Source organism: Stenella coeruleoalba (assembly GCF_951394435.1).
Source record: "Stenella coeruleoalba genome assembly, chromosome: 9".
NCBI classification, from domain to species: domain Eukaryota; kingdom Metazoa; phylum Chordata; class Mammalia; order Artiodactyla; family Delphinidae; genus Stenella; species Stenella coeruleoalba.
Window position 1 is genome coordinate 31,266,647 of NC_137155.1, and position 19,972 is coordinate 31,286,618.

The 19,972-nt window shown below is 39.3% G+C and overlaps 1 protein-coding gene across 2 annotated transcripts in view; it reads left to right on the forward strand.

Moving 5' to 3' along the window:
* Positions 1–19,972, forward strand: part of RAPGEF5 (Rap guanine nucleotide exchange factor 5) — a 219,279-nt gene that overhangs the window by 165,496 nt on the left and 33,811 nt on the right. For both annotated transcript variants that reach the window (XM_079931285.1, XM_079931286.1), the window contains exons 12-18: positions 5,771–5,849; positions 8,324–8,468; positions 9,842–9,939; positions 11,892–11,922; positions 12,863–12,941; positions 15,597–15,746; positions 19,308–19,405. In XM_079931285.1, the coding sequence (XP_079787411.1) occupies positions 5,771–5,849; positions 8,324–8,468; positions 9,842–9,939; positions 11,892–11,922; positions 12,863–12,941; positions 15,597–15,746; positions 19,308–19,405 (680 nt within the window). The remainder of the gene's footprint in view (positions 1–5,770; positions 5,850–8,323; positions 8,469–9,841; positions 9,940–11,891; positions 11,923–12,862; positions 12,942–15,596; positions 15,747–19,307; positions 19,406–19,972) is intronic.

The window sequence follows — 19,972 nt, forward strand, 5'->3', positions numbered from 1 at the left end:
GCTTCCCTGTATCAACCCCCAGTGCCTCAACCAATGCCTTATGTATAGTCATTCCTCAATACACAGTTTTGGTTGGTTGACCGGTAGCACTTGGAGAACTGGGACAGGACAGACATAAATAATTTTAGGAAAATAAAGAACAGGTAGTATTTATTCCGTGCTTGATACATGCCAGATTCTTTGCCAGATGCATTAGCTGTCCTATTTAACTCAGCTACAACTCTGCTAGGTGTGGATGTGACATCCACTTCACGGTGGATGACTTAACTAAGGCCCAGAGAGATTAGGTACTCTGCTCAAGGCTACCCAGGTAGGAATTCAGCTCTCTGACTCCCTTTGCACGCTTTACACTGTGTTCTGAGCTTCCCAGCGGACTTGGCAGATACGTGAAGTGTGCCCGGACACTTGAGAGCAGCTGATTGGGGCTGGGACAGCAGGAGCTCATGGGGCCCGTCCACTCTGTAACAAGAGTGACCTGCAAACTGACCCTTTCTCTGTGTGGAGACGATAAAAGTGCTGCTGTTAATACTCCATGCTGCTTCTAGTGCCATTTTTAAAAGGCAGCATGTGCAATTAAACTTAGCCAAGAACATAAAACCTGCTGTATTCAAATCACTCTTTCCTAAAGAAATATGGTGGGATTCCAGAACCATATTTTACAAGTTAAAATGAAAACGGATTTCATTATTGGAAGAGGGCCACGCAATCCGTATCGTAAGTTCCTGTCGTTCAAGGGATGACTTTTCAGGTTTGATGTAGAAACAGCATTAAATGAATAAGCCTTTCTTGTGCCACCAATATCTAAAAATAAAACTAGATCAAGATTTGACAGTTTTAGAATGGCTAAGCAAGACCCTGGTGAAATCGTAAAAGTCTGCAGGAGTTAAGTGAATTGAAAAGCTGTGGTGAACAGCTGCATTTGAGGCCATGAATACTGCTTTTTGAAATGTAAAATACACTGAGCGAGAAGCAGAGCTTGTGTTGGTGGCATCGCACTTTAACCTGTGATTCATACACGAACAGTAAGGTTTTTTTGTTTGTGCTTAATCACATTACATGGCAGTGCTTCTCAAAAAATAATGGTAAGTTGTAACATTCCAGGGCCAGAAATGGGCGCTTTCGTGTACAAAGCTTTTCTTGGCTCCTTGGAATAGAGGTTAAGTAGAGCATGTTGTAGAGCACCTTAAATTTCATTGCATCTCAAGTAGAAACGTGGGTGAAGCAAAACTACTAACAGTACTTTAGGGGATATGAGTTAGTAGAGAAATGTTGAATATTCACATTGCCTTACTTAGATTAAATGGCTCCTATGGGCAGTTGTCTGTCAAAACTCTTTTCATTTGCTTTCTTGGTAATTCATTTTAACTGGTGAGTGGTTTCATTACGGCAGTGCATTTTGCTGGCGAGCGTTGAAAAATAACCGAGGTAGATTTCTCTAATTGTTTCTAAGTCACCCTATATGCATTATGATTTCTAGGCTTCCGGGTTCGTTTTTATGTTTTTGGTTTTTCTTTTTTTACCTCCTCCCCCCCCCCAAAAGGCATTAAGCTTAGACCTTTTGGAAACATTTAGACCATTTTCTTTAATTTGATTAAATTTATATAACAGAAACCTTTAAAAAGAGTCTGTACCAAACCAATTACCGTTCCACCTTGACACTACTCTGGGATATTCTAGAAACACTCGTATTTTGCAGAAATAAAATGGAAATTTTTAGTGCTTGATACACTTAAAGTGGTAGTGAGAAAATTTTTTAATTTATGCATATAAGAAAAATACATTCAAGTAAAATCAAATAAAAATAGGTAATTCTTTTCTTATGTCTTAAAGTTAAAACAGTAACAAATGAAAGGGAAAAGTTCTGTATTAATTAACATTATGGCTAATTATAGACCTGAATTTTAGAGCCATTTCTATCAAGTCTAGATTTTGACAGCATATTGATATATTTTATTTCAGGTTACATTGTTCTTAAAACTGTAATAGTATTTTCCCTCCAGTTTTGATAGGTATTAGCATGTTACTTTATACTGCAAAGAGTAATTCCTGTATTTTAAAAAGCCACTACAAAATGTTATGTTATTTGGGGAAAGAAGAGGGGTATTCCCAAAAGGATGGCTGAGTATTTTTGTCAGTGATGAGCCAAGAATTTGGGATTAGATTTAGAGATGGATTTAAAGAATAGAATTTCAAAGAAAAGTTTTTGGTACATTAATACCTAGGTATTCATTAAGCTAGAAATCAAAATGAATGCATCTTTTTATTCAGAGTGTTAGTCTGTATGGCAATGATGAATGTGTTTAAATGAAAGATGTTTTTATACACAAAGGTGCTTTTCTACCTAGAGTCTTAAATTACTATTAATTAAGCAGTATATAATATAATAGATAATTATAGTGTTTTAATGTGGATGCCAGTGGATTTGCTAGTCTTTCTAAATGGCCATTGTTGGCTAATAGTCTTCAGGGGATCATTTATATAGCCATTGTGGTTCTAAAAATATCTCTAAATAGCAGTGGGACAGCCTTTTTTGAAGCATGGATATTATAAAATGCACTTTTATTTGAAGTGTGCTGTTTTGAGTATATCACTCAATTACTTTCATATGCGGCAAAAAAAAAAATACCAATGTTGAAAAGGAATAAAGGAAAGCTCTTTGTATACAGAAAAATTTCAGAACAATATGGTAGTTAGAGAAAGATTTGAGTTAGGAGTATTGGGAATCTGTTCTATTCATTGGATTTTTAGCTATTCTATTCATTAGGTTTTTAACTGGAGATGTTTTTATGTAGCTTCGTTGCTTTTATTTTAATTAATATTTCTATGGCAGAGAGATAATTAGATAACTGCTGATGAATATTAAATATGGTAGTAGCTTAGGGGAGATAAGCATTTCTGGGTCAAAGCCCTCAACAAAATATTATCTTATGTGAGCTGATTAATTGAATTGAATGCCAAATGGTTTTGCCACCATCCAACCAAACTCTCACAGCCACTCAGTTCATTATCTAAGGCTCTTCCAGAATGGAATGAATGCTTTTGTCAAAGTTAATGGTGCTCTTTTTAATCTGAGCTACTCATGGAGGAAATCTTGATTAGAGAATACTTCCCACCTCACTAAATTAGATACGCGTAAGAACATCCCAGAGAGTCTGAACCTGAGTGTCACACCAAGAATTTTACATGCTGAATTGTCTGAGGTTCTCAGTGCCGTCGCCCAGTGGTTTCTGTATATTGTGGGTTCCAATCTGTAAGGGCCCATTGGAAAGCCTGAAGTCAATTCTAGGTTCTAGGCTGCTCTATGGTCCTTGCTGCCTGTGTCTAACATTGAATGCAAAAAAGACTTAATTTCCAATTAGACCAGAGAAGCTAAGGATTCTCATCAACCATGTTTAGTACAGAGATATGTTATAATTTGTGAACATAACTGTTTAATAGCATCCCAGAGTGATAGTTTTCAAGTTGGATTCCAAAATATCCTAGGGGTTCAGACATTATGCCATTGTTGGACCTTAATTTCAACTATTTAAAAAACTGTAATGAGGGAATTCCTGGTGGTCCAGTGGTTAGGACTCCGCAGTTCCACTGCAGGGGGCATGGGTTCGATCCCTGGCCAGGGAATTAAGATCCCACAAGCCTGGAGGTGTGGCCAAAAAAAAATTAAATAAAAAATAAAACACTGTAATGAAAGAGACACAAAATTTCACATACACATTCCAAATTTTTCACTAGGATGCCAGTGATTAACTTGTGCTGCCAGGTTAACTCGTTTGGGGGTAGATTTTACAATAAAACTTCTTCTGCCTTTTTGTGCATAGATTGGAAACTTTCGTAAACAGGGACTCCAGTAGAGAGCTCCTAGCTCTGCTGTGCATATCCACTCACATTCAGACTCCTGTGCATATCCACTCACATTCAGTTGTGCAACCAGCCACATTCCCAGTTTTCCTGTACTGGGCTTAATATATGCCCAGCAAGGCCCAAGCACATCTGTTTGAGAACTTGCTTTTCCACAGAGTAATAGTGGGTTAGACCAGTGACTGTTCACATACTACAGTGTGATACAACATTATAAGTTTAGGCTTAATTTACATTTTAGGTGCCATTTGTCAAATTAATTTTTTTTACTGAGGAATACTGATACTTATCTATTATAAAAAAAATAAATACCTTCGAAAAAAAATTACCTAATACTCTTCATTAACACCTCTGGTTCATTTTAAGTAAGGGCCTCTTGCCACTAGAAAGCAAGCTTTTTTGGTCAACTATTACCATTTTCAGCCACTTACCTGTTTGGATCAGAACTATCTTGATATTTTGCAGCATAAACAAACCATGGAAATAAATTAACCCCTGCAGTTCATATAGGACTGTAGGTGTCATTCACAACCGCTTTTTATCAGAATTTTGTGTTCTTCAACACGGCCTTTTGTTTTGCATTGATAACTTTTAAAGAAACGTTGCTGGTTATTTCTAAAATTCTGGAATTTTTCTAATCTTCAGCGTAGAGCTATAGAATTCTGTATTGGGCAGTTCTTTCTGTTTCCACATTTGTAGTGTAAGAGAGCATCAATGCTATTTAGGATACAAGCTCACTATTCTTACAGTTTTCTACTATATCAAATAGCTAAAATTTTGATATCCAGAATGTAAATTATATGAAAATTACATAATATTTTTAAATGAATTTCAAGGTAAGGAGATTGGTTAAAGACTACTATAGCAAAAGGTCTACTTTGCATTCTGACTGTAGATCTTTTCTATCATTTTTGAAATTTTATTGGAGGTCACTTTGCCTGTTCAGGAGTTCCGTATTATATGTAAGCTGGACTTTTCGAAGAACACTCAGGCAAAGAGGCAATAACAGTGGAACCTGTTTTTGTTGGTTGAAGAGTTAGAAAAGGAATTAGGAGGGAGTATGTCATGATCCATTTTACGTGCTTTCTCTTTCCTTTTTTTTTTTTTTTTTTGCGGTACGCGAGCCTCTTACTGTTGTGGCCTCTCGCGCTGCGGAGCACAGGCTCCAGACGCGCAGGCTCAGCGGCCATGGCTCACGGGCCCAGCCGCTCCACGGCATGTGGGATCCTCCCAGACCAGGGCACGAACCCACGTCCCGTGCATCGGCAGGCGGACTCCCAACCACTGCGCCACCAGGGAAGCCCTCTCTTTCCATTTTTAACTGGACTTAGTTCTGCCTCTCTTCACAACAGTAAGAAAATCACTCACCACTTTCCCAACTTCTTACAGATGCTTTTGAGAGGTACAGGTGAATGGCCTTGGAACCTGACGTGTGTCCTCTGGATTTTATTATCCATTGTTCTTGTCCTAGACTTAGGTAAATGGCTTCAGAAAGCCTTTATTTATTAGAACATATAAGCATCATTCCCTGTAGGTCTGGAGTGCATACTTCAGAAATCTTATAAAATTTATTTTTAAAAGCACTTTTTTTTATGCATTGGTTTTCCATAACGTCTATACCCAAAAATATAGATGATGTTTTAGGGAAGGAAAAAAAGGTGACAAAATTGTATGTTTAGAGAGCCTTGTAATAAAAAAAATCTCATTGCTTGAGGCATTCTCTATAAGAGTTTTAAAAAATAACTTTACTAAATCATGTATTTTGTGGCTAAAATTCCCCTAACCTCACCCCTCCCACTGCCACCACCATTTGTCATATTCCTTCTGTGCACACTGTTCCAGGGCCTGGCTAAGCAGCTGCCCCTCTTATCACCGATTTGCTCACCTTGTGTTTATTTTCCTTTCTTTGCAGAGACCCTCCTTGATGACTTCCTTCTCACGTACACGGTCTTCATGACAACTGACGACTTGTGCCAGGCGCTGTTGAGGCAATATCCTTCATTAACTTCAGGATGCTGTGTCGGCTTCCTCTCAGACAGATGTCTCACATTAGGAATGAACTGCCTTTCTTCATTTACTCAGCCCCTCGGTAGAGTGTGGCTATGTTAAATATTCATGTCATGATAGCCAAGGTGAAAGATGAAATGAAACAGACCAGGCAAGGGGAGCTGGAAATGAATGCAGAGCCGCTGTTTTCACGTTCTACGTCGTGGGTAAATTGTGCTGTCGATATTATGTTTTCTTCAAACCTACGTCTCAAGACTTTAGAATCTGGAGATGAATTTGGCCTGCTGGGTAAACACCAGAGTCAAGAGGTTGAGTGGATTGGCGATAACTGAGGTTAGAAGACAATCAGTCAGTTAGTGCCAGACCATGTGATGGGAAAACATACATATGTGAGTGTGTGTTTCTGGGCAAGTATCCCCGGGGGAGACAAGGATTCCCCACTTGGGAGGTCTTATCCCCGTAATCGACTGTCATCGTTTCAGAGCTTTGTCAGGGCATGCTCTCTTAGGATGATGGATGTGATTAGAAGGTTGCTGACCAGTTAAGGAGGCTTTAGGATTGCATACACTAACTAGAAGAGTTGCAACAGATCAAAGGCTGGAAAGCCATGCCAAGGAAAGGCACTCAAAGTTTCCGAACGAGTGTCTTGCCTCACAATGTTTAAGGAAGGGTTTTTTCTTTATCATTAGTCAAGCCATGATAGTTACAGGAAAAGAGGAAAAGAACATTTGCATAAGTGGAAATAATGTAAGATAAATCTTTATATTATGCCTTTCAAGAGAAAAACTAGAAGAAATAGATACTTTAATAGATTCTTTTTGTGTTTGCTTGAGTTTGTTTCACAGGTAGAAATCAAAGAAATCAGATGTCCTTGATGTACTTTTTTTTTTCCTGAGTTAGTTGCTTTAATTTTATGGTGACATAACAAGGATTATAAGTATTTTTTCTCCAGATATAGCCATTCTAAAATGTTCAGGGTTAGCTATTACTTTTCTCCCCTATTTTATTTTTTTATTGAAGTATATTTGATTTACAATGTTGTGTTAATTTCTGCTGTACAGCAAAGTGATTCAGTTTTTATATATATATATATATATATATATATATATATATATATATATATATATATATGTATAGTAGTATTCCATTGTATATATATGTACCACATCTTTTTTATCCATTCAGTCCTTGATGTCCTTTTGCAGGTTGGGGAGACAGTGACTGAATTTTGTTTTAAAATAGTTACAAAGCCTGATACAAAATTGATTCCTATTTTGCAATTATATATCAGCATTGAAGAATAGAGAATCCTGTCCAGTAACCCCAAAACCTACCTGTGTTTGGTATCATAGCATTTTCTATTTCTAGCTAACTTTTCAGTGTGTCCAAGATACTCAGAATGATAATTTGGGGGGCAAAAATGCTAGGTTGTTTTGGAAAGCGCCAAGCTTCTGTCTCATTCCTAAGGCTTTAAGCATGTTGCCTTTGAGGTTGTTATTTTTATATAATTTTAACAGCATAGTTAATACATAGTCATTGTATACAAATTGGGAAATGCTTATAAGTATAATAAAAATAATTCATGTTCTCTGAAATCTCATTACCTTAAGAAGCCACTGTTAACTATCAGTATATATCTTTCCAGGTAATGAATATATAAATAAACATAGTTAATAGAAATGGGTGATCCTAACGTATACTTTTCTTACTTGCTTTCCTACTTAACAGTATACTGTGCATGTCTTGTGTCTGTAAATATAGTGCTGGACCATCAGTTTTATGGCTATAGAAAAGCCCTTTAAGTAGATATGCAGTCATTTATTTAACTGTCCTTAATGGTTGAAGCATTTAGGTTATTCCTATTTAATATTTTTTTATTCCAGTGAAAATGAAAATTAGCAGCCCTTTTTTACTTACATTTGCACGCTTATCCATTTCTTTTTTTTTTTCACATAAATTCCTAGGGTGAGCATTTGAATCATATCACAAATTATGCTCCAGAAATCTGTGCTCATTTGGCGCTACTTTAGAATGTGAATTTCTGATGATCAAAGTAACTTTCTAACTTCTGATCTAACTTTTATGGAAACAGTGTCCACCTATGTAGTGAGGCCAGATCTTTTGGAGCCTTAATCTCTTGTGATTAATGGGCCACCTAGGGTCTCTTGGAGGTGGCATTAACCCATGCTGCCTGTGGAGCTATGTCAGCAGCTGTCAGTTCTGTTGTCCAGTCTTTATCCTCATGGCCTGCCACCATGTTATGTAAATCGTTTTCCTGGGCTTACCCTCTTCAGTGCACACCTTTTACTCTCCCTACACATATTCTTTTCTTCCTGCATGTTCAGGTACTTGTAGATATTTTGGAAAATGTGCCTTAGCATAGTTTGTGAAAGCAAGAATAAACGGATCTCTTCACATTTTTTACTTGCAACAATGTAATTTCCTTAACGATTTGCACCTATTCTGCTAAGAAGTATCAAGGCAAAGAAGAAAACTCAGATGTTCCTTGTCGGAAACGGAAGGTCTTGCATCTTGTTTCCCAGTGGATTGCTCTGTACAAAGACTGGTTACATGAAGATGAACATTCAAAAATGTTTTTAAAGGTAATGTAAAACATCCAGTTATTGAGTAATTCTTTTATGCCAAATGACTCATTTCAAAAATCTCATTCGTGGGCTTCCCTGGTGGCGCAGTGGTTGAGAGTCAGCCTGCCGATGCAGGGGACACGGGTTCATGCCCCGGTCCGGGAAGATCCCACATGCTGCGGAGCGGCTAGGCCCGTGAGCCATGGCCGCTGAGCCTGCGCGTCCGGAGCCTGTGCTCTGCAACGGGAGAGGCCACAACGGTGAGAGGCCCGTGTACTGCAAAAAAACAAACAAAAACAAAAATCTCATTCGTTGGTTACAGTCATCTAACTTGTTTGTAATATTGAAGTTATGATTCAAAGTATTAATTTGTTTTGACCTCTGAAGCCTGATATTCCTTACATAGAAGAAGGCAAGTTTTATCGTCACTCATTTAGGGTTATTTATTTTATATAAGTCATGGGAATTTTGACTGCAAATGAAATAATTAAGGAACGTAAAATAAAAGATACTTTAAAACTTGATACTGTTTAATATGTTGAAATGTATTATAACTTTAAACTAACAATTCCCATATCTACAATAATGGGATAAAACATTTATCATTTAAAACCTATAGTGACAATGTATACATTATGAAACCTTTTCAGGACCTGGTATATTTTGAGACATTAGAGCAATAATAACCTATAAAATAGATACTAACCTAGATTTATATTTGAAATTGGATAAGCTGATATATGTGTCTAATCATTAGTGGGCTGCAGTATCTTTTCAATACCGATGATTCTCTGGAGATGGCTTGTAAACAGTTGGATTCTTTTGGCCACCAGAACTGTATTAGCTGTGCAAGTTAACACAGAGAAGGGGTACAGTGGAATTTGAGCAGGGAAGAGTTCTATTTCAGAAGAGGCAAGTATCTAAACTGATTTTGCCTTTCATGAAGGAAATCACTTTGATTTCAAAATTCAGATATCACTTAGACATCCAGTTAAAAACTGGTTTAAATCAAGTCTCTGACTAAACTAATGTTATTTTCAAATCAACTGGGTAGTTTAATTCAATGGATTTTTTCACTCCCAAATGGTTATGTGGATATTATTTCTAAAAATTTAGAACAGGCATGGAAGTTTTGAGTAGCCAGCCAGAGATCTCTTTTAAGTTTCCACCATTCCCTACCTATAGCCTTTAAAAGCTTCCACAGAGCCACACCAGTTGAGCGAGGGGCTAGGAGGTGGAATCCCACTCAGGATCTCATTGGTACCTGGTTTAACCCCCAGCATTGTTCTGGATTCCACTTATTTCCCTGAGCAGGTTAACCACTCTATGAATCTTAATCCTTACAAAATAGGCATCAAACCAATTAAGCTGAAATCTTCTTTTTCCCCCAGACCATATACAGAAATGTACTGGATGATGTATATGAATACCCAATACTTGAAAAAGAACTGAAAGAATTTCAAAAGATACTTGGAATGCACCGTCGTCAGTAAGTAATTTTCCTCATCACAGTTAGTAAAAGAAAGCAGCACATGTGATAGAATTGGGGGTGTCTCATATGTACCATTTGGAACATTTTGAATCTGAGATTTATCTTGATTCCTTAGGTTCTCCAGTAGTAAATATTTGTTTTTATATCTCAAGATGAATGAACACTAAATCAAGCTTATTGGCTATTTTTTTTTTAACCCTGTTTGGTATGGTAGAAACAAACTGCGCCACGACAGTCTGGGTACATAAGAACAATTAACTAATAAATTATTATTTAGTTTTAAAAGTGTAAATATTTAACTTGTCATTTGGGGGAGCTCATAGCTATCTCTAATGAATAGGAAAAACGTTTTATAAATAGGTCCCAGCAAGTCATGGTGCATTTTTAAAGTTCAGTTTTATGGATTCCCTGAAGTTTCTTTATCAATTCAGAAAACTTAAAGGAAAGCATTTATTCAGTGACTTTTGTCATATCCAAGGTGTATCACTGAGGTGTCCATCATTAGTCTTTCATATTTCTAATACCTAACTTTACTCTGATTTACCACTAACTCTTCTTATTAATTTTGGTAAATGAAAACATCAAGTCAGGGCTTCCCTGGTGGCGCAGTGGTTGAGAGTCCGCCTGCCGATGCAGGGGACACGGGTTCGTGCCCCGGTCCGGGAGGATCCCGCATGCCGCGGAGCGGCAGGGCCCGTGAGCCATGGCCGCTGAGCCTGTGCGTCCAGAGCCTGTGCTCCGCAACAGGAGAGGCCACAACAGTGAGAGGCCCGCATACCGCGAAAAAAAAAAAAAACATCAAGTCATTATTCAGTTTTCAGATGTAGCTGCAAAGTTAATCTGAAGGGAAAAATTGTTCTCTGATTTACAATGTCGTTTCTACTTTTTAAACATAAAACACATCTGTTGTTAAGTTGTGAAAAACTTCTATTAAGATTTCAGCAGTCACTTCTCATAGAAAATGTTAATTCAGGCCTCTCAGATTATCGATTTGAGATTTAAAGCCTGACTTAATTTTAGTAAAGGGAGATCTATTTAGTAAAGGCTATATAAAGAATTTTAGGGTGCAAACAAATTATGTATAAACCTTAGTCCCAATCAGGAAAATCGCACATTTAGAAATTCAGAAATGAGGGGCAAGGTGTTAGAAATGAATGTTGTGAATTTTGGTGGTCATCTTTTATCACAGTCTACACTGTAATCAATTTCGGTAGCCTAAGACTAGTATGAAAATATGAACAAACAAATGAAGCAAAAAAGAAAAAGAAAGAAACCTTTACATCAGAATAATCCCCTACATGGAAGTTGATCTATGCTCTAAGGCAGGCCTTCTTACAGTTGGGAAAATTTAATTCTGGTTTAGTACACATTTAAATGCATTAAATAAATAAATGGAATTTAATACATTCCATTTAAAAACTTACATAAAACTGGGAAATAAAAGATTTAAGTAAGAAAACTGTCTAAGACATGATTCTTGCGTCTTTGGTACAAGGTGAAGTATCTCTAGATTCTGGGATAAGATTTGAGCTGGGGACCTGCAGAAGATCCCCCAGTTCCACCACACATAGAAACATCCTGGAAAAGATCTGTCTTGGCTGACTTATTTAGCTATCTAAAGAACAATAATTTCACCGAAAATCTAGCCACATGTGAGAAAACTTAGAGTTTCTGTGGAAATAAATCCAGTTCTTTCCTCAATGCTCAGTTTCTATGGGTAGAAAGCAAAATATACCTGTTGAATAAATAGCTTCTTTTCTTCCTGGTTCACTGGAAATCCAGAGCCCAGTGTCAAGTGTGTTATGCATAGTAAACTAGTGAATACTGTGTGTTTTATCTTTTTGAAAAGCAAAAACCTCTGCCCGCTGCCTGAAAAGGAGTCTCTGTGACAATCACTACACTATTCTGGGTTTGAGACAAAGACTGATGTCTTGTCCTTTTCCTTTCAGCACTGTAGATGAATATTCACCACAAAGGAAGGTAAGGCAGCCCCTTCTGTCTGAAACGGGGTGATCTGGTTTGGAGGCCTGGCCTTGGCCCACTTGGTATTTCTTCATAATTAATGAACGCTGCCTCTAGCAGAGGAGGGCCAGGTGGGGAGCCGGGGGCTGCACCTTGCCTCCCCACTCCTACCTCACCTAGCTTTCCCTGTGCTTGTGCAGATGCAGTTTCAGCCAGGTGCCCTAGACTTTATGACATTCTGAATTCTTGTGGTGCGTTTTGGAGACTCAGAGTTTCCCCAACATCCCCAGGATGATATAAATATGATTTTTAGTCATTGATATAAAGATAGAAAACCGTCTATGCAAGACTCTTGCCTGCAAGAGTAAGGAAGTCTTGTAAGAAGAAGGTTGGAACCCTTCAACCCACCAGAAAGAGAGATGGTAGCCAGAATGAATGTGTTTCCTCTTCAACTTGGGGGGAAATGCTAAATGAGATGTCAGGCACAAGTTTTGCAGGAGCTGATATATCAGGTGATGGATAATCATAATGGATCACGTACCTGTTTCTCTTAAGCAAGTCACTGCACTACAGCAGAAGTGTGAAACCATCTCGACGTGGCTTTATCCAAAAGCAAGGTTGCTGTTGGGATGGGGAAACCATGTCTCTCTCAGGAGAAGCAGCTATGGATGTTTGTAGTAGCGAGTGTTAAATATCACGCCCATATTCTCCGGCATGTTGCAGAGAATCATTTGGGGGGCTTTTTCCCTTGGCCGAGGTCTATCATGTTGCTCAGACTCTCCACCTCCACGTGCATTAATTGAGGCCGCTCCCAGTTTATTCATCTAAGATTAGATGGGTGGATTTCATATTAAAAAAAAAAAATTGGCACGCTCTTTTGGAACATGTTGCAAACAGCTCTGGTTTTCCAAAGGGCAGCAATACATTCATTCATTGTTCTTGTTCTCCCTTCTTGCAGAATAAAGCCCTTTTCCACCAATTCAGTCTTAAGGAGAACTGGCTCCAGCATAGAGGAACTGTGACGGAAACAGAGGAAAGTGAGTATGGTTTGAACAAGGCTCTGGGGCAGGTGGAGTAGCAGCTAATCACCATCATTCTCCAACTTTAACACATCAGCCTGCCTTTAACCCTTTCTAGCTGCCACACCCCTAAGACACGCATGTTAGCATCCACAGTGATAGTTTTTCTTCTCTTGCTGTGGGCGTTACAGTTTTCTTTATCACAGAGTACTGTCCCAGGTAGGGAAAGGAGACTGCAAAGAGCCCCCTGCGTTCTTGGGGAGATGTGCAAAATGGACTGGAAAAGCAACCTTTCCCCTTGGCTGCCTTCTCCCCTGCTGTCAGCCCATCGCCTGTGACTCACTGGAAAGTCCCTTAAAGCCACCGTGCAGGGCTTTGGCTGAGTCAGTCCCTGAGATTTAGAGAAGAAAATCTTGGAGAAAATAATGAAAGGAAGGATGTGCAGTCGAAACTCCTCCAAGGCAAGGCCCTGCCGGGCAGTGCCACACGTCCAGTGTGTCCTCAATCAGTGCTGCTGGCAAAAGGGCTCGTGACGCACCCTGAAGAGGGCTGCTCCATCAGTGCAGGGGAGACACCTCTGTAACACTCTGAAGGTGCTGATGTACTTTTTATTTTAAATTTAATTAATTAAGTTATTTATTTTTCGCTGTGTTGGGTCTTCGTTGTTGCACGCAGGCTTTTCTCTAGTTGCGGCGAGCGGGGGCTACTCTTTGTTGTGATGCGCGGGCTTCTCATTGCGGTGGCTTTTCTTGTTGTGGAGCACGGGCTCTAGGCGCACGGGCCTCAGTAGTTGCAGCAGCCAGGCTCAGTAGTTGCGGCTCGCGGGCTCTAGAGCACAGGCTCAGTAGTTGTGGCGCATGGGCTTAGTTGCCCCACGGCATGTGGGATCTTCCCGGACCAGGGATGGAACCCATGTCCCCTGCATTGGCAGGCGGATTCTTAACCACTGGTCCACCAGAGAAGCCCCTGGCATGCTTTGCTACATTACTGTTTTATAACGGAACTGGAAGTGGTTTCCTCCTGTTTAGATAAAGGTTGAGTCAGGGGCAGAGCTGGGAAACACAGCAATTCAAATGTGCACGCTATTGTGACTTGGAGACTTTCTCTTTTAATTCGCCTTTCCCGACAGCGCTGAAATTTTAAGTGTGGACGTTGAATATTTATTCAACTTATTGAATGTTTAAACAACAAAATGTCACAGGATACCTCTTGTGTTCCATTGTTTGTGTATAACCAAACATGATGGCACTCGTTGGGTCATAGTGTCACCTGTACCAAGTGGAGGAACAAATGGAATGACCTCACCTCATCTCTCAGTTGCTGACGTTCCTTTCCCATTTGTCTTACAATTAATTGTATAATCTTCCAAGCTGAGTTTCAAAGAATCTGAGTATTTCAAGACCTCCCCCCTCCTCCTTTTGTTCATCATCTTACTGAGCAGGCTGTAAACTTTCCTCACACTTAGTAGTTTGTAGACTGCAGCTCTGCCTTGCTCCAGAATTCCGTCTTTTTGTGGAAGGATAAAAACATTTTGTCTCTCACAAGTCTGTTGACAACACATAAAACAGCTATTTGTTAGATGCTACGGTTTTAGTGACACACCCAACCAAACCCAAAACAAAATACTGTCAGTGCCTCTTGGTGGCGTGTTTACTTTGAGGTGTGTACTAGTGAACTCCTAGTTTGTCTTTTGCTTCATTCGCATTTCTGTGCAAACATTCCTGGGTTTATTTCTGTGGTGCATTTAAATTGCATATGAAATTTCTCTAGGACCTGCACTCCCCATTTTTCTTTTTTTTTGCAATCTAGAAGAGAAGAATAAGTATATTATTGTCCTTCTGTCTTTAGTAAAGAAGCTGGTGTTTTATACATTCAGAATGGCTGATACAAGAGGCAAATAACGTGTCAGTTATTTCCATTGCTACAGTTTCTGCTATTAAATCATAAAGAAACATTGTTTCCAGGGCCCATTCACCCTGATAGTGATAATGTCCTAGTAATAATGATTAGTACCACAGACAAGAAGAAGGAAATTAAAAAGGCTGGAAATGTGACCTCCATTTGAAAACTAACCTCACTACCACCTTGATATGGGTGGAGGGGCGGCACGCGGAGGTTCATTCTTATACGAGCAGGAAGGCTGAAGCCAAAAACCATAGCAAGTGACAGATTTTTTAGATAAGCTTATGAGAATTCAAATAACAAAATGTGGTGGTCTTTACTGAGCCACTGTGCCTGTCCAGAGGTGAAGTGTACAACAAAAATGTTTGAATTAGACGCTTTAATAGACTGCTTTGGGAGATCACAGTAACCCTCACAGAAGGGACTCCGAAGTCTAGTCCCTGTTGCACAGATCCCACTGTGTTGTGGCCAGGCTGCCTCTACCCTGAGCAGACGCTTTTGCGTGATGTGGGTCTCTCGCTACAGTATGGGATGCTTAAGCACTACTCCACCTTGCTCAGCAGCTTTATCACGTCTCCGTCTCACGTGTGTGCAGGCTCGCATTGCTGTGCCCTCAGGCACCCGTGTGCACACATATATATATGTAAATCTAGCTGTGTCTGCTCTGTACTGCAGGGAATAGTGTGGCGGGTGCCTTGATTTGGGTGAAACGTCTGTACCTCATGGCCACAGCTGTTCTCTGTCTACTCACAGTTCTTTCACCTCATGCAGTTTTCTGTCACGTGTATATCACGGAGCACTCCTATGTCAGCGTGAAGGCAAAAGTTTCCAGTACAGCCCAAGAGATCCTGAGAGTGGTGGCGGAAAAGATCCAGCATGCGGAAGAGGATCTGGCTCTGGTAGCCGTCACGTTCTCTGGGGGTAAATTATTTTCTGTCTTTGAATATTAATCTTTCACTGGATTGCCTCCAGAAGGAGAGAGTTGACATTTTTATGGAGTAGACGTGCAGCGCGTCCCTTCTGGGTCTGCAGCTGGATGAGCACTCTAACAAGAAGAAGCCACCTACCAGAGGTGTTTCCATGACAACAGTTGGGTACCGTTGGATGCTGAATTTCCTCCCCAAGAACTGAGCAGAGAGGCGCGCCAGTGTTTTGAAATATATTATAAAGCTTTACATATTTTGTACTCTAGATAAGCCTTCTGTTTTCATATTTAAATTAACTTGGGAAATTGCTAAAGGATGAAATTACTTTCCGAAGAAAAAAGAAAGGCAGCCTTGAACTAGTCTTTTTGCTGGCTGACAGTTTAATACTTAAAGACTCCCTGTTGAAGGAAATAAAAACTGTACAATAAGCCGAAAGCTCACAGGCAGTGTTCCTTCAGGCAGACGTGGGGAGGGAGCCCTGGTTATAGTTTTTGCCTCTGTTGGGCCTTATTTATCCTCAGAGAATGGTTTATTGTCTGTTTTGCATAAGATCACACAGATTACAAGCTGATACTATTGATCTGTGAGACCTGAACAGACCCCTGCGTTTTCACTGGAGCCTGTCAGATCTCAGTGTCACTGGCCTCCTTTTTTGGCTTACGATCTTTATTTAATATCTCATTAACCCTGAGAAAAATACAAAGAAAGTGACTTAGTCCCAGTAGTTGAAAAATGGGAGTACTGTGTAAACTAACCAGCCAGAGATGGGGCGGGCCGGGGAGGGGGGAGCAGATAAAGGGCATTCCTGTTTACCCTTTGTTACCATTCTAGAGTCAGGAGAAGAAGATCAGAATGTATTGTACTTGATGCAAAAGCATTATGTGATGGAACATTGCCTCTTTCGCTTTGTGACTCAGAGGCAGGTAAAATGGGCCTACAAGCTAGTTGATTACATATTCAAACAAATACAGCCCATCTCCCCTGTCCTAGTTAAGTGAGGCACTCCTTCCTCTCCCTGAGCGTTGTGCCTCCCATCAAAACATTCTCTAAAGAAAAAGAGCAAAAATTTCAGAAACATGTGGACTACATGAATTTTAATCAGGGAGTAGTTGAATGTTTAATAAAATATATTAGGTATTCCAGATAAATATGATATTTGTATATTAATTTTAAGTGACCAAGGATATTACATGATTCTAAACAGTATTAAACTTCATCAAAATCAGCATTTGCCTCTCAAGGCAATACCATAACAGAAAGTAATCATTGGGTCCCCATGCAGACAGAAGGTGCTGGAGAAAGAAGGACCCTGAGAGACCCTGGTGGCACAGCTGAGACCCACACCCCCTTGGAGGCTGACTCAGAGTCGGCCCAGGGCCACACGTGAACCTGGGAATTAATGAGTGGGTCTTTTACTACCCAATATCTATTTGATGGCTGTGAAATACGATTTTTACACTCTATTAGATTCATCTGTCGTTCTAATGTGTATAGACTCATAGCGAATCATCACTAGCAATATCAGTTTATCTCTGGAATTATCTCACAGGTTTGGAAATATGCCGTCATTTTCCATCCATTAGTAGTTTCTTCTGTTAAGAACCTTTCTGCCTGCAGCTTCACATCCACCAAGCAATAATGTTCTTATGAAGAAAAAAAGCCCACAGAGCTTAATGTATTCCTTGCTCTAGTTACGTAATTTTTAATAAATGTTTTAAATGCTACATCAAAATGAAATGACAGTGAGATCTACAGTTATTTTCTTTTTGTTAAAAGAAGTTTAGAGATATTGGCCATGTTGTAGGTTTTGTGGACTTTTCTAAAAGGACTGGTATTATTACCCTCACAGCTTTCAGTAGGTTTCCAGCTGTTTTGTACCCAAGTTAGGTATATATGTATGTAGTAACAGAAACCTACCCAGTTACTCAGAGCTTAAAATCCTATCACTTTTCATTGTTCATGGTGTAGTGACAAATCTGAAAGTAAGAAAAACACTTCTTAGCAAATGGAAAAATTACTGTCTGAAAGCCATGGCATTTGCAGAATGCAAATTCCATAGCAAATGCAGAATGGCTCTTATAAAGTCAGATTTAAGGTATATATGGGCACACAGAGGGTTGCAAGAAATTGTAGCTAAAGAGGGAGGAGATAGAATAACGTCAGAGCCCGGCCATGTGGGACCATTTACTGCCGACGTCAACAGGCCGACATGACAAATACTACTTATCTTTGCAATGCTGGGCCATAAAGAATGTATTCGAGTATCATTTGTGTACTCTGTATCAAACAGAAATGTTCAAAACAAAATCTGGCGCTCGAACTGATTATCTAGAAAAAGAGATGTGGCATATTGTATTTCCAACCATGCTGGGTAACTGGAGGGCTACCTTAGGAGAGGCTGATTATGTCACAGTGGAATAAAGTTGAGTATCACTTTGGTCGATTCCCGTCTGCATCTTGTAGGTGGGGGGAGGACGTTTTTCTATGAGAAGCCTATTGTGTTATATAAGAGTCCAACTATGGTAGAAAAATGGCCAAAGGACAGGAACAATAGGGGAATAAAATAGAAGTAGAATAGATGAAAAAAAATAGATGAAAATATTCACCTTTACTAGTAGTCAAGAAATACAAAGTAAACCGAGAATCTATTTTTGATTTTAGCAAAACAGTAAACTTATTCAAAGGAATGGTGAGCGTTGGTGGGTGTAAGAATTGGAAAGCAGTTTGGCAGCTTGTATCAAAAACTTTAAAAATGTTCCTTCGCTTTGACCTAGGAATTCCACTACTGGGAATCTGTCTTAAGAAACTCATCTATAAGCAGCCAAAGATTTATGCACAAAGATGTTGACTTTGGCAGTATATATATGGCTGCTGTAATAAGAGATCCCATTTATCAAACCCCTGTTATGTGCTGGTCCCTGTGCTAGTATTTAGCATGGTTCTTGCCATCTAATTTATATGACCAAAAAAACTGGAAACCATTAAATGTTCAACAACAGAGGAAAGATTAAATGATGGCATAATAGACAGTTATATAACCAGTTACACATGACATGACATTCTAAATAATTTTGACAAGTGGGTAAGTAATTAAAATAGGAATATAAAACCACATAAGGAATAATTACAAATGCATGTATCTATAGTGATTATTAATGCAAACATATAAATAATAATTTTGACCATATGTACATGTGTGCACACACATATTTGCATAAAGATCAGGATGGAAATATACTCAACTGTTACCAATATTACTATCATATGGTTACTTTAGAGTGATGGGATTGTGAATGAATTTTACTTTCTTCCCTAAGCTGTTCTGTGTAAAGAATGACTAAATATTTTAAGAATTAATTGCAGAGGGTACCTCTTTATGGATTCTGAGCATTGATTTTCTGGTATCATTGTATAGCATGTGCAGAACTGAATTAAATCTACTTCACATCCCATTTATTTTTAAATATTTTTCTTTGGCAAATTTCACTCTTTAGATGTACTGTGAATGCCTACTAGGTGTTCTTGTGTTTCTAATTACTCTTTTTTGTAAATAAAGAAAAGCATGAACTTCAGCCAAATGACTTGGCCATCTCCAAGTCCCTTGAAGCATCTGGTCGGATATATGTCTACCGGAAAGACCTGGCTGACACTTTGGTGAGTACCTTTAGCCTTGTACTTGAAACACACAGACCCACACGTCAGACTGAGACCATGTATTTGTATGTTTGAAAATGAATGTTAGAAAAATACATCAAGCTGTTTCCTCCTGTAGTCAACAATACACTTTTCAAACAACACTGCGTTTGCAAATCAAAGGCAGGCCCATCTTTAGGGACTCTCAACCCCTCCTAAGTCAAACGCTATTTCTCTCTGAGTCCCTGTGAAACAAGGGATTTGAGAGATGTGACTCTTTCTCTGATGGAATCTTAATTCCATTCTTCTTTTTTGGCGGCTATATGGAGGTTAGGCTGAGGAACGCATCCTGTGTGGATTTAAAGGGAAAGAGACTCTGTCCTTAGTTCCTGTCCACTGGGTCCACTTTGAGTGAGCCATTCCTTTGAAGGAAGGGTGGACGGTTACCCTTCCCTGTGTAAAAGGGCACCTAACCGTGCAACGTCAGATGCCACTGAAGTGTAAGCGTATGAAGAAACATAGAACGCACACTGTATGTTATTTTCCGTCCTAAATTTAAGAACACTTACGCCTAACTAGATGATTTGT